The 14,352-nt window shown below is 44.3% G+C and overlaps 1 protein-coding gene across 4 annotated transcripts; it reads left to right on the plus strand.

Moving 5' to 3' along the window:
• Nucleotides 1-6,330: 6,330 nt before the first annotated feature.
• Nucleotides 6,331-13,925, plus strand: LOC128349042 (claudin-10-like). Of its 4 annotated transcripts, XM_053304911.1 has the most exons (4): nt 6,333-6,473; nt 6,730-6,870; nt 9,334-9,396; nt 12,663-13,925. In XM_053304911.1, the coding sequence occupies exon 4, from the start codon at nt 12,682-12,684 to the stop codon at nt 13,651-13,653; it is 972 nt and encodes a 323-aa protein (XP_053160886.1). In that variant the 5' UTR covers nt 6,333-6,473; nt 6,730-6,870; nt 9,334-9,396; nt 12,663-12,681; the 3' UTR covers nt 13,654-13,925. The 4 variants fall into 4 exon arrangements, with proteins under 4 accessions (XP_053160884.1, XP_053160886.1, XP_053160883.1 ...); XM_053304909.1 differs by having other exon boundaries at nt 6,331-6,870; XM_053304908.1 differs by lacking the exons at nt 6,333-6,473; nt 6,730-6,870; nt 9,334-9,396 and adding an exon at nt 7,345-7,687.
• Nucleotides 13,926-14,352: the final 427 nt, after the last annotated feature.

The raw sequence follows: 14,352 nt of genomic DNA on the forward strand, positions 1-14,352 counted from the left end.
CTGAAGAGGCTAATGCAGCCCGTATTCAAGCTTTCAACTTATTTATGAAGTGAAAGATGCTGGACTCAGAGGGAGATTCTCCCTGGGATACAGCACACTGGGGCACCAGCATTCTGAATCACAGGCAGAATCTTTCCCCAGCCAGCATAGCTTAGTTGTTAGAGTGTTAGACTAGGACGAGGAAGTCCTGAGTTTGAATCCCAATTCAACCATGAAAATCACTGGGTGATTCTGGTCCAGTCGTGTGTGTCTCAGCCTAACCTCCTTCAGAGGATTGTTGTGAGGATAAAAATAACCATGTACACTACTCTGAGCTCCTCAGAGGAAAAGAGGGATATAAATGGGTTGTTTTTTTAAAGTGTCACTCCAAGCAACACTTAAGCATGGTGAGAGGGTGGAATTTGAGTGACAGTGCAGGGGGGAGGAAGTACAGGTCAGTGGTTGCATTGTTGGGCATCTATGGTTGCATTGACTGGGAGTCTTTGCTATTAGACAGCACCACTGCAAATGTTGCAATTGCAGCCCTCTGCTAGGTCTTTCACCTGCTGCTGTACCAAACTTGGGCATTAGAGAAGCTTCTCTATTATGACAAGAACCCAACTCTTCCAATGGTGCTGGGTGTGCAGGTTTCCCTTATATTGAACTGGTGCACTGCAGACTTCACTACAAAACTTTGCCTTCTTAGACGACTCTCTTTAGTTGGGAAATCGTTGCTGCATGCCTACACCTGACATCACTTGTGCTTTACTCACAAACACCCCCCTCTGTTCAACAGGATACAATAGGGGATTAACCATTTGCCCTCCTGGATGCTTAAGAAGTGAAGAATTTGATGGTTTTCAGCACCCTACCAATGCTGGAATTCAGCATAGATGTAGCCAAAGTATTCCCCATCATATTATTCATGGTCACTTAGATGTAATTCAATTATCCAAAAACCTGCTGTGCCATCTAGTGAGTAAGGGGAAGGGTTGTGTGACCCTCAGGGATATATTTTGGACAAGCTGATTGGAATGGTGAGGCCCACCCCCTGTCCTCTTGACCTTTGCCCAACATGGCTTATACTATCTGGCAGAGCAGTTGTTGAAGAAGGCCTGGTAGAGATTATAAATTCATCTCTGAGGGAAGGTAGGATGCCTCCTAGTCTTAAGGAGGCAATTATTAGACTGCTTCTGAAGACGCCTACCTTGGATCCCTCAAAGCTGAGTAACTACAGGCCTGCCTCCAACCTTTCGTGGCTGGGCAAGGTAATTGGGAGGGTGACCTCCCAGCTCTAGACAGTCTTGGGGAAAACTGATTATCTAGACCCATTTCAAACTGGCTTCCAGGCTGGCTATGGAGTGGAGACTGCCTTGGTCGGCCTGATGGATGATCTCCAAGTGGGAATTGACAGAGAAAGTGTGACTCTGTTGGTCCTTTTGGACCTTTCGGTGGCTTTCGATACTATTGACCATAGTATCCTTCTGGAGCGTCTGAGGGCGTTGGGGGTAAGAAGCACTGCTCTGCAGTGGTTCCGCTCCTACCTCACGGGCAGGTTACAGATGGTGTCCCTTGGAGACTGTTGTTCTCTGTGGAGGTAAGGGTTGAATTAACCCAATAAGCCCCTTTGAACAATACTCGACATGATCCGAGATCTGAGGAACAAATGCCTATCATTCTATTGCCTTGCTTCTATGTGAACAGCGACTCTTTGTCTGAATGGGTCCTTGCCTTACACATAACACCCTCCTATCATGGGTTGTATGGCCAATTCCTATAATATACTTACATGGAATGTTAATGGATTAAGGTCACCAAATCGTAGGCAAGAGATCCTACACTTTTTAACAAAATGGAACTATCACATCTATGTTCTGCAAGAGATCCATTTTGAAAATGAGAGCCACCACTTTTTGGCAGAACAGCAATGGACAGTGGGCCCATCCTTCTGGTCCTACGATGGGAGCGGCAATGCAGGGGTAGCGATATTGTTTAAAGACAGACCTGATCTCAAAATCGAGAGGGTGTTAGAAATTGATCAGGGCAGACTAATGTATGTAGATTTCACTGTCCGGGGTGACCCAAGCTTGGCAACCACTCAAAGGTTTGACCGAGCCTTCAGACAATCACACCTTAGGAAGGCTCTTTGGGCTAAACTAAAAGATATATGTGACACCAAGTACCACCTCCTGATCGCGGGGGATTTTAATAACAGAGCCCAACTGAGTGACAGGAAAGCCTTTTCAGGAGGCCTCCCAGTCTCCCCCTCAAATCTCTCTCTAACGAATGAGGAAAAAGCTCTCCAATGTTTTCTGAGTGAGACTCTGGGTTTAGATGATAAGGCCTTGGGGGTATATAATGATTTTGATTTTTCCCCCAGTCTGTCACGAAGAGAAATTTAAATCATAGTATAGACATAAATTTAAACCTGGAGTCAAATTTACATATTACCACCCGAGATCAGCTAGCTGGCTAGATAGACTCTGGGCTCCCCCTTCTTTTGAAGTCTACAGGTGTAAACTAGTACTTACCCCATGGTCAGACCATGTGGCTGTGGGATTTATTTGTAATTTCTCTGAGGTATTTCCACATGGTAAGCCCTTCTGGCGATTACACCCAAAAATTTTAAGTGATGAATATCTCAAAGGTGTCCTTTTATCAGAAAGAACTGAGGCGGCAGATCCCTCGGCTATTAGAGGCAGAAGGTGATCCTTTGGGAGCATGGGAGACATTTAAAAAGAGGGTGGGTTGCCGTACTAGGGCAGTGACCAGCTGGACATATAAGATAGGGGTCAAAAATTATCAGAAAGCGATCACCCAACATCTGAGGATTGTCGATAAGATGAACGGGGAGAAGCCTTCGACGTGGAATCATGCCGCTGCTACAAAGAGACAACCAGGACATTTCAAAATGAGCTGCGGCACAAGCGTTTAGAAAATAAGTTGTATTGCTTCAAAGGGTCTGTAGTTGAAAAAGGGGAGTGGGCAAAGGACAAGATGAATGCATCTAGTGTGACATCCCAAGGCCTGCGATCGGATGGAAGTAGCCCACTAAAGGCCGACCCCCACGATATGTTAAAGATCATGGCCCAGTTTTGTACAAACTTGTATGCATTGAAGGATATTTCTGTAAAGGACTCTCAATCTTATCTAGATAGGTTCTGCAGTCTGAATGAATATGGTCTCAGCTATTCCCTCACTGAGGGGGGGAAAGCTCTTTGACCCATCCTGTAACGATAGAAGAGGTCAGAGCAGTTATCTCAGCGGGAAAGAACACAGCGGCCCCAGGGCCTGATGGTCTGACATGGCCTTTCTATAAGTTTTATGCAGACCAGCTACTACCAGTCTTAGTAAAATTATTTAATTTTGTCCTAGACAATGGGTGTTTAAATAAATCTTTTGGGGATGGCCTCTTAATTCCAGCCCCCCCCCAAAAGGTGACACCACTTTACCACAAAACTGGAGACCGATAACCCTCACAAATATTGATAATAGAATCTTTGCCAAAATCCTAAATAATAGATTGGCGAAAGTTGCCCCTAAATTGGTCCACAGCTTGCAGACAAGCACCATCTCAGGAAGAAAGATGACAGACGCATTGTATCTGCTGCGAGAACTTTTTTACTCTATACAGAATGATAGTTGGAAAGGTCACCTCCTCTTATTGGATCAAGTTAAGGCCTCTGACAAAGTGAACCACAATGACCTGTGGACATTGTTGAAAGCTAAAGGTATACCACCCTTCTTCGTTACTTGGATACAGCTGCTCTATGTGAATGCAAAGGTGACAGCGCAGATTAATGGATGGCGGGGCGACCCGATCACTTTGCATTTGGGTGTCCGCCAAGGATGCCCACTGAGCCCATTACTTTATGGTTTTGCCCTGGATCCGATCCTGATCAGGGTTCAGAGAGAACTCCATCTGCGAGGACTCATGGTCTCTATCCCTCCGCCCTGCGAGATCTTCCCGGGAGGGAGGAGGAGGGAGAGTGATGGGATAGCTGAACCACCAGTCCACTCAGAACCGCATTCTGAGTTTAGGGTAAAATTTGTAGCTCATGCCGATGATGTTACATTACTGTTATCGAATGAAAATGAAATCTCTGTAATACTAGACCTCTTCTGGGAATATGGCAAGATCTCGGGTTCAGAATTAAATGCTGACAAAAGTGTATTTGTTAAAATGGACCCTGGACGCCAGCAACTCTCATGACTACCCATCTCTGAATGTAAAAGCAAAGGGGCCCCAGGGTTTAAGCTGAAGTGGGTAGGTACAGTAAACATTTTGGGGATTGAATATGGGATTAAGGAAAAAGTCTGGGGGGGGGGAATTGGACAGATTGGGAAGAAAAAGTAATGCTTAAAATCACCATGTGGAAAAATGGAGCCTTGCCATGTACCAGAAAGCGGTTTACATCCGGACTTACCTGATACCCCGGGTGCATAACCTGGTGGTAGTCTACCCTCCTCCGCTCGATCTCCTTCAGAGAGTTGAAAGCCAGATCTTCTGTCTAGTATGGCACACAGCGTCCTTCCTTTTGGCCCATGCGGTAGCATTTAAGGAGGTTGAGCGGGGAGGCGTAGCCCTACCTGTCCTGCAACCCTATTTTGCAGGGCAGCTATTCACACTTTAAAAAATGGAAGGTTGAACCGGATCTATTTAAAGGATCCTTCTCAGTTAAGCAGCTAGGGGAAACAATTTATGGAGAGATTCTAGAAGTGGGTTTTTAAAAACTTGATTTAGAACGTAAACGCTACAAACACCGCACTTCACAGTACTTGTTGCAACCTGATCACCCTATCGCTCTTTTTAAGGAGAAAAGGGTCCCTTTCCATTTATGGGAAATGAGGTGGCGTTTATACCACCAAGTACTACCGCTTAATGCGGCTAAGCTAGGGCTCCCAGAGGACCAGCAAGAGTGCCCTAAAATTACCTGTAAACAGAAAGCTAGTGAGCTAGGCAAAACATTCAGGGAAACCCATTCACATTTCTTAAAAGAGTGTGTGGTAGCCAAAAGAGTGTGGCAGGGAGTAAGCAAGTTGTTAGAGTGGCCTGATTTGGAAAAACAGACTTGGGAAGAACTAACCTCGGGTTTGAGCGATAGAACCTCTTTTCAAGGTCCCAGAAAGAAACCTTCAAGGAAACGGGATGGAACAGGTGCCCTCATACTAGGGAATTGGAACGTTCCCCTTCTCGTAATCAGGTTAGTAAACCTGTATGTCATTTATGCAATTCCGTTAGAAGTTGTTGATTTTTACCCACAATATGTAAAGCAGCAGAGCACTAAGGAATGAGCACACAATCCAGTTGCAGAGTAGGTAGCAGAGGATGGTTTGGATATTGCAGCTATTTAGAGAAAACACATGGAGATCGTTGTATGACTAAACACGAAATATTTATTGGTTAAATACACGTAGATGGGAAAGACCTATATCTAATCTAAAGGACTACATAATGGATAGGTAAGGAGAGAGAGAGATGTTTCCATCTGCTCTCAAGGAGGAAAGGAAGGATTGTGACTCAGCACAGGAAGTGCTGCAGAGTCAGTTCAGGGGTCATAGAGTAGGGACAGATAGGGAGACCCTTACTCACTATCTCTACTCCCAATGCCCCTAGTGGTCATTAGGACAGTTGGTGCAAAAGGTCAATGCCATGGAAGTTCATTTCCAACAGCTCCTACATAGGAATAGGGAGGGAAGATGTGACCAAGAGGTTCACATGCATGAGACAGTAAATCTCTTCAGGAAAAGTTTGTATGGTTATGTGCAAAAAGACAAGTGTATCTCTTCTCAACAGCAATGGGACAAATTATGGAAATGGACGTTGGACGTAAACCACCCCCCCGATTACCTGATGTGCCTTGTAATCCCCCATCCCCGAGTTACAGTACTGCCTGCATATACTTTATAACCCTGTTGGTTTCCAAATCCTTGTGTGTAAATCTTTGTAGATATATGATGTACAAACAACCACGTTTTATATAATTGTGCTTTAGCAACATACTGTATGCTTTGGTAGTTTGTTGGTACAATAAAAAAAATCTTTTCTTATAAAAAAAATCCCAAAAAAATCTTGTCCTATCTTGGAGAAGCCAGGGAGGGAACTTGAAACCTTCTGTTCTTCCCAGAGCAGCTTCATCCCGAGGGGAATATCTTGCAGTGCTCACACATCAAGCTTCCCATTCAGATGCAACCAGGGCAGACCCTGCTTAGCTATGGGGACAAGTCATGCTTGCTACCACAAGACCAGCTCTCCTCTCCTATTCTGGCTTCAGTGTCTAACCTTCTTGGCTCCTAGTGACTGTCGTCCAGAGCTCAGCTACCTGATAACTGCTTTCTATTTGGGGCATGCTTGCAGTTAGAACTGTGTGCCACACCTCCCAGGTCCTTAGCCATGCCCCCTAAATAATGTGCACACAGTCACGTCCTTCTCCTTATTTTCATGAGGTGAATGCTGAGGATTATAGTGGCACAATCATGCCAGTAAAGTTCAGGTGAGTATTTCCAACATTCTGTCATTATAAGCCTTGAACATTCTGTTGCTTATAAAGTGAAAGGTATCCACCTAATCTCTCTGAAATCATGAACACATCAACTAGGGGATGAGAGGCACGACTTCTCTGAATTTGGCGCAAACCTGTTGCAAAATGGATGAGATACCTCACTTTACATTTTTAACTCCTAAAACGTGCTGGCTATGTTTTTCACCACATAGAATGTATATTTTTAAAATGTTTGATGTCTTTTTAGTATTACCCCAAACTTCAGGTACATACTGGACTGGTGCCTTTTGCTGAAAGTAACTAAGGGGGTTAGCTGAAAGCATAACTGAGTCTGCCCAGTGAGAATTCTGAAGCCAAAGTTGGGAGGAGCAAGGCCTGGCAATTTCTAGTAAGTAATTTCCTGGTTCTGGACGCAGGTGTCATAAGGACAGTCTATGAGCACTCTGGCACTTATCTAGTTAAACTACTATCCCCCCCCCCAGCCCCCGCCACCCCTTTCCTTGCATGGGCTTTTGTTTTCTCCTTCTGCCCCCTTTCTCTCACCTCCACCACAGGGGGAAAGCAGAGGGCCTCGGCAAAGCTTGGAATAAATTACTAGAAAGTAACTCCATTGATTCCACATAATGATACTTTCCCAAATAATTTACAGATGTCTATGAGAATTATTTGCAGAACTCAGATTATCCATTTCCCCCCTCCTGGGGGGATTCTTGGATGTAGTTGCAGGTGTTTGCAGCTTGCTTCTTGTCAGCTGGGAGTTTTACTCTGTAGTACCCAAGCAGAATATCACTTCCCCTCCTACATTCAACATGCCTTGAAGTGCAGAAGACATAGGCAGAACTGGGGGTGGGGGGGAGGGCACGTGCCCTAGGCACCACCAATGTGGGGGCGCCACGCCAGTTCCTGCCACCCCCACCCTATTGCTCACCTGCCCAGCCCCAGGGCGCTCAGCCACTTGCCTCCAGCTCCGGCCTAGGATCGGCAGCGAGGCCTAGGATCGGAGCAGCCTGCAAACTGCAGAGCTCTTCTCTCCCCGCCTCTCAGCTGATGGTTGGCTGGGCGGGGCTTCCAGAGAGGCCTCCGAGTAGGCCTCCCTGAAGCCTGAACTCGGCAGGCCCCAAGAAAGGCAGGAAGGAGGCTGGCAGAGCTCCCTGCAGCAGACCCTCCCTGCAGCAGACCAGACCATCCAGCACAGCTTTTGCAAGGTAGGCTGTGAATTCCTTTTTGTGGTTACCCCCATATATAGGGATCTGCTTGCCACAGGGCTTTGATATGGGTGGTGGGGCGAGACTGAGAAGTCTCTGAATATTTCATTTAAAACAGACTGGGAAATGTGCTGGCTTTAAAATCAAAAACTATCTAAGGCCTATAAGTGGCTTGTTTCATGTCAGAAAATTACAAAAACGTCTGGAACAAATATTTATTTATTCATTCATTCTCTCATTCATTTATAAATGCACTTATGTTCAAGTTGTTTTGCAACCCAGAAGGTCTGAGTGAGAACTGTGAAGCATGTGTTGTGCTTTTATTTTATTTTATTTTATTTTTCTTGTGTGTGAACTTCTCTCCAATAACTTGCAGGGACTTCAGGGTAAATCTGGCCAACATGTGAATGCAGCACCTCCATTCCAGAGGAGATGTGTGTTAAAGCACTTTAAAAGCCTCGTGTGAAAAACCTCCAGGAATCAAACTTTACTGAATTTGTTCAGAATTCTGAGAAAACAAACATAGGCTCACCCTGGCTGGTTGAAAGTCTCCTTTGCTAATCTGCAGCGAGGGGGCCATTTTAATAATTAGCGTTGCTAGTGTGTTCTAGGCATTAAATATATAGTACTCAATGTATATCACTATATACTGTGAAGTGTGCATGTGTGTATTCAGTGAAATGTATTTCCAGGCAGCATACTTACTTTGAGATATCAGACTTAAATCCTTGGGGGCCTGGGATGTGCGGAGGCCCTGGACTTTGAGGGGCTGGGGCCCCATTTTAAAATCTCATCTTGGCCCATTCCAACCTTGCTATGCCCCTGGCGGTCACTACACATGGGTTTCTGCACAACACCTGCACAGAAGAAACTTCCATGTAGAAAATGTGTCTCTTGTCAATTGACCCTGAATTTTTCCATCCATGACTGGGATATTTGAGAGTTAGAGTCAATAATAAAAGAACAGCACACTGCTTGTGACAGGAAGGGGCAAATTACAATGATTTCTTAGTCTGGCAGGGGCTGGTTTTGGCCCTGGCAGAACTTGGCTGTCTGCTCCTGTTGCAAATGCCTCTTTCTAGTGTGGCAAACTAATGTATCCTCCTCCCTCTTGGTGTCAAAGGAAGCACTGGTGTGGTGAATGCACATATACCCACCCCATCATGAGCCAACAGTCATCATAAGACAAAGGCTGGCAGGAATCATTCACTGGTTTATAGACACCCCACCACCACCTTCTTCTTCCCCTATTTTGCTAGTGGCTATTTGGGCAGGTGATCCTCTAGGACAAAGTCGTGTTTTTTAAAAAGAATGAGATGAGACAGAGAAAATGACACTTGGAATCCTCACATAACTCCTGACTGTTGTTCTAAGTCTTTTACAGAGATGGCTCATGTTTTCAGGTTTTGATCAACAACCATGTCTAGATGGTACAGTGTTCCTTTTAACAAGGATTTCCAGATATTGTTGACTACAAGTCCCATCATTCCTGTTTGGACAGGGGCGCAATTTCAGTGCTTGCCCTAGGCGCTATTTTCTCTAGTTACGCCTCTGGCAGAAGAGCAGAGAGTTGGTGCTGCTGTTCCTGCTGGGATCTTATCAGCCATTCTACTGTTGGTCAGTGGGACTTTCTCATTCTCATTCAGGTGTTCTGCCACTGCAGCCGCTAAGTGAAAACAGAAATGTGCCCAATGAGACCATTTTTACAGGTAAGCATACCAGTCTAGACACTCATTCCTCCATGGAAGAGCTAACTTCTGAACAGAAAGAAATGGTCAGTGTCTTTGGATATAGGTTGTCTGTTTTACTAATAGGACATGCTAGTGGGATGAATGGCTGGATCACTTTGCTGCTTCATTGGTTACACACTCTATATGCTATTCTATATAAATCTTCATTTATGGATGGTTTAAAATATTCCAATAAGTAGTATCACCTTTGCTTGACTTCCTTTTACTGACAAAGTGGTTTTGGATTCTTTACAGCCAGAACCCAAAGGCAGGCAAGCTCAAATGCCTCCTCCTTAAACATGTGTACATACCAATTGCAGGGAAATCACTTCCAAGAAAGTGACTGCCATCCAAACTAATGCTGCATTTCTGCTAAGTCAGAAGTTCGAGGTCCAGACTAGTGTTGCACTGGTGCAAAAGGGTGCCTTTTTGGAATGCCGCAAACTGTTGGGAGGTGACTCTGGGGAGGAACGTAATTCACATTAGACATACTGGGGGAACCCCCCCCCAGATTTGCAGCAACACCCTCTTATTGTTGATGGCCTTATTTTGACACCAAGCGTGAGGCAATCCACGACTCTGAGATAATAGGAAGCAATGACAACATGACCCTATTGCTGCTGCTGTTCCTGAAAACACCCATTAATTCACACTGTCTAATGCTGTTCAGGCACAGATACAGAAAACGATGGGTGACAATAACTTTATTTGTATTAGAAAATAAGTCAGGGAAATGAATGAGGCAACAACTTGCACTTGATATTTTTTATTCTGTGATCATTTAAAATTAGGCTAACATTTTTTAGATCCATAGTTCAAGAAGGGAAAGATAGGTATATTTTTGAACTGCCAAGAGCCATCTGGGTGAGGCAGTATAAAAACCTAAATAAATAAATAAATAAATAAATAAATAAATAAATAAATAAATAAGAGGCTAACTCCTAATGTATACATAGAAATTCACTATTCCCTCCCCATGTTCAGTTTGAAATGTTATAATCTAAATAGCAATAGCACTTACATTTATATACCGCTCTATAGCTGGAAGCACCTCGGAAGGCTGAGTCAACCTTGAGCCCCTGGTCAGGATTGAACTTGTAACCTTCTGGTTACAGGGCGGCAGTTTTACCACTGCGCCACCAGGGGCTCTTAAGTCAGGCAGTCAGGCCTTCATGTACTTTCATTTGGTTGTGATTACAAATCACACACACACCCCTAATTTGCAACAACAAAAATGTCTCAAGGCATCTTAGATAGCAAAAGGAAAATGAAAACAATTCCTATCCCAGAAGGCTGCCTCCTCTAAAAAGAAGCCCAAGGGAGACATTAACAAGATCCTCTGGGAAGGCTGCGATGCTAAATTGAATAGGCACACTTGCTCTCCACTCATGAAAAATAGGACCGTCTCCCCTTTAAAAAATGTGCCCCTTTTACAGTTAGCAGTTAGCAGGGCAGTTGGCAACATTCTTACCTATTACCAGCTCAGAACTCTACAGAGGGGTTGCCGTGGCGCCCAGCTCAAACGCTCACAGGTCTTCCTTCAGGCGAGGAAGGCAGCTTGAAGACCTGGATCTTTGCACGCTACGGTCTTGAGCCATACATACTGGTACATGCTACAGTACTTGGCAGATACATGTAAGTATTTGCTATGAAGCGCTCCCGCCTTCTCAAAGAGTAAGAAGTCCAGTGGTAGTGCTGCTGCTTTTCCATTGGCTAAGGAAGCACTTGAGAATTACGTTCATGTAATAATGGGTTGTATTTCCAAGACTACAGGTAGAGCATAGCTGAAGCCATGGATTTCTGCTGCAGACAGCAAAACTGCTGATCCTGCCTCAGATTCCCAAAGAGAACAATTGCTTGGACTCACAGCTTTCCAGGCTGCTTCTGGTCCAGCTAAACCTACACTCCTCTACCTCTGATTCATTCTCCCTGTCTTTGCATATGTGAACTCCTCCCTCTCTTTTGACTGATTGACTGCCCTCCTCCCCCACACCCTTTAAAATATAACAACTGAAGGCTGCTGAGAAAAGGCCATTCCAGGAACGTAACTATAATAGGGCAAGGGGAGAGAGTTGTCTGGGGCCCATTGCCTTGCCCCCCCCCCGACCGAGGCTAGTCACATGACTGACCCCCCCAGCCACGCACCCGCCTTGACATCCTCCAGTTGTATTCATACTCCGAAATTGATGTGAGGGTTAAGTTACCAGAAGCTACCAGAACAGCATGTATTTCTCTAGTACCATTTAATGACTTGCATCGTCCACAATTTACAAAACCTTGGAAAAAATAATTTAGGATGATGTTCTATTGTGGCACATAGGGGTGTGTGTGTGTATGTATGTGTATATATACACACACACATACACACACACTTTTTCTTAGCACTATTCAGCCTCATTTAAGATTTATTTTCTTCATGAGCTGAACTTCAGTGAGGGGAGTGGGCCATTTTAAAATCCACTCCAACCTTGCTATGCCCCTAGGCCATTCGTTGAGGTCATTCACACAATCAAAAACTGGGTTCTTCCCAGTTTGGGGAACTGTGTGCACTCCCAATTTTCAGTTGTGAGGAGCAAGGTAAGAGGAAATCCTGGGTAGAAATGATTGTGTGGAAGCAAGGTTGTGGGAAACCCTACCCAGGTTTTCCTCCTACATTGTTTCCACAGAATCACTTCTACCCGGGTTTCCACCTACCTTGCTTAATCACAAAATTGGGAGCACATGGTACACACCTGCCAAACCCTGCTACAACACAGGTTTTGGTTGTGTGAATGACCTCAGTGACTTTGGTTAGATGTCTGTGAGAGAAAACTGCAGCAAAACCATTCACAGTAATCAATATAGCCAAAACTGTGTGGGTGGGTGCAGATGCTGCTCAAAGTATAGAATCCGCTCCTTTTCTGGGCACGTAACCTTTCAGCCTAGTATTTGAATCTTGACCTGTTGACCGCTTTCCCAGGAGCCCTTTCTACTTCCTTGTAAAAGGACTGTTGGGAGCTTGGTGGTGGGGCAGTTTAAGTAGCTTCAAGAAGTCTGCATTCAAAGGTGGGGAAACAGTTCCTGACACTTATAATGGAAGAGGCAGCAGACTTCCATTCTTACGTTTGCAGGTGGGATATGTGATGTTCTAGAACAAAGTTCAAAGCTGAACAGGGTTCTTATTGGTGCAATTCCTTGTCCAAACTTTAAAAGATGTACTTACATGTGTATAATGGCATATACATATGTGTGTGTGTTTTTTCCAGTAAATCTGCAGTTTCCAAGATGGGCGACGTCGTAATCAATACCGTAGTATCAACTGGTGCAGTATTAAAAATTAAGAAATGCCTGGCTGAGGTCAGCTTCTTTCAACTTTGTGCCTTTTTCCTGAGCCTTAGTGGATGGCTTATGTGTATGACATCCGCAATCCTTGTCCAGTGGAGAGTGTGGCACGTTAGTAACCACTATGGTGGAACCAGCATTGCTTGGATTGGGATTTGGGAGACCTGCCGTGTTGATGAAGCTCCGTCTATTGTTGATGAGCAAAATCTCATGAACTGTACAGAACTCAGCAACCTACACACCTTCCTCCCCAGTGAGATTATAGCTGCCCAGAATCTCATGGTACTCGCTACCATTGCGGGGGCAGTGCAAACAGGCTTTCTCTCTGTGGCCTTCTTAAATATATATAAGAAGCAAAAACAGAGAAAACATGTTTCCAACCTTTTTTTGATTGCAGGCCTTATCAATTTGTCATCGGGAATAGGTGTCTTCATTCCAATTGTTTGGAATATGGTTTCTGTCTTGTCAGAAGCACCAATTTTCTTCCCTGAAGATTTCCATTTACCACATCAACCAGAATACCAATATGTTGGAGCTGCGCTTCCGATTGGGCTGATTTCTGCTGTTTTCCAGATCTTGAGCGGATGTTTTATTCTGTGCAATAACCATTTGGCAGTCAAGAAAATGTCAGCACTGGCAACAGAGGCATCTGCAAGGGCAAGTGAAACCACTCTTTGTCAAAAGTGTTCATTGTCCTTAGTGCCTAAAACCCCAAAGCCAGAGGAATCTGCTTCTGTGACCATCGAGAGCCCATTGGACGTGCAACACATTGAAAACCCATCTGTGATTCTCCAGATGGATAACTTCTCTGAAGACGTGACCAATCCCAGGGAGCCTGTTCCATCACTGCCCGAAAGTCATATTGTATTGGTGACTCCATACACTGAACCAACAGTTGGTGATGAATCTAAATAATCAGATTCTAAACACACCAGGACATGAGCTGTATACATTTGAAAGTTATAGAAACCTTTGAAAGGGATAGTGGGTCTGTTTATGTTGCAGGAATATTTGTTTGTTTGTTTGTTTGTTTGTTTGTTTATTGCTGTAGGGGTTGTTTTTATACTTTGGGGATAACTTTTGTGCTGTTAACAATAATGGCTGTTTTCATGGTATAGGCTACTATTATCTTTGATAGTTTTATGTTTCTCACCTTTTATTAAAAATATCCAGCTATTTTAATCACATGATTGGCTCTTGTTATTTCATTAGTATGAAACAATGTACAATACCTTGATAACTAAAGTGCCACCCGGTCACATCACTGCCCTGCCTGAACACCCAAACCACAGGCAATTCAGGGGGTGGGGAGTTCCAACTATCATGAAATTACCACTTTAATTTCTGATCTGCCAATGAAAGCAATTTAACTGGCTGATCTGCCAATGAAAGCAATTAACTATCCAAAATGATAGAAGGGATAATTAGATTCTAAAGCTAGAAAAGACAAAGCGAGATGATATTTATGATAAGAACCATGGACTAATGTTCTCACTAACCATATGGAGGTACTGCGTGCAAGATACCTGCATGCAAAGCACATAAATTGCATGCAACCTAGAGCCGCACTGAGCAGGGGCCATGTTCCCTGTAGCAGTGATTCCCAGAAGTTAT

The sequence above is a fragment of the Hemicordylus capensis genome, chromosome 3 (assembly GCF_027244095.1).
Source record: "Hemicordylus capensis ecotype Gifberg chromosome 3, rHemCap1.1.pri, whole genome shotgun sequence".
NCBI lineage: Eukaryota > Metazoa > Chordata > Lepidosauria > Squamata > Cordylidae > Hemicordylus > Hemicordylus capensis.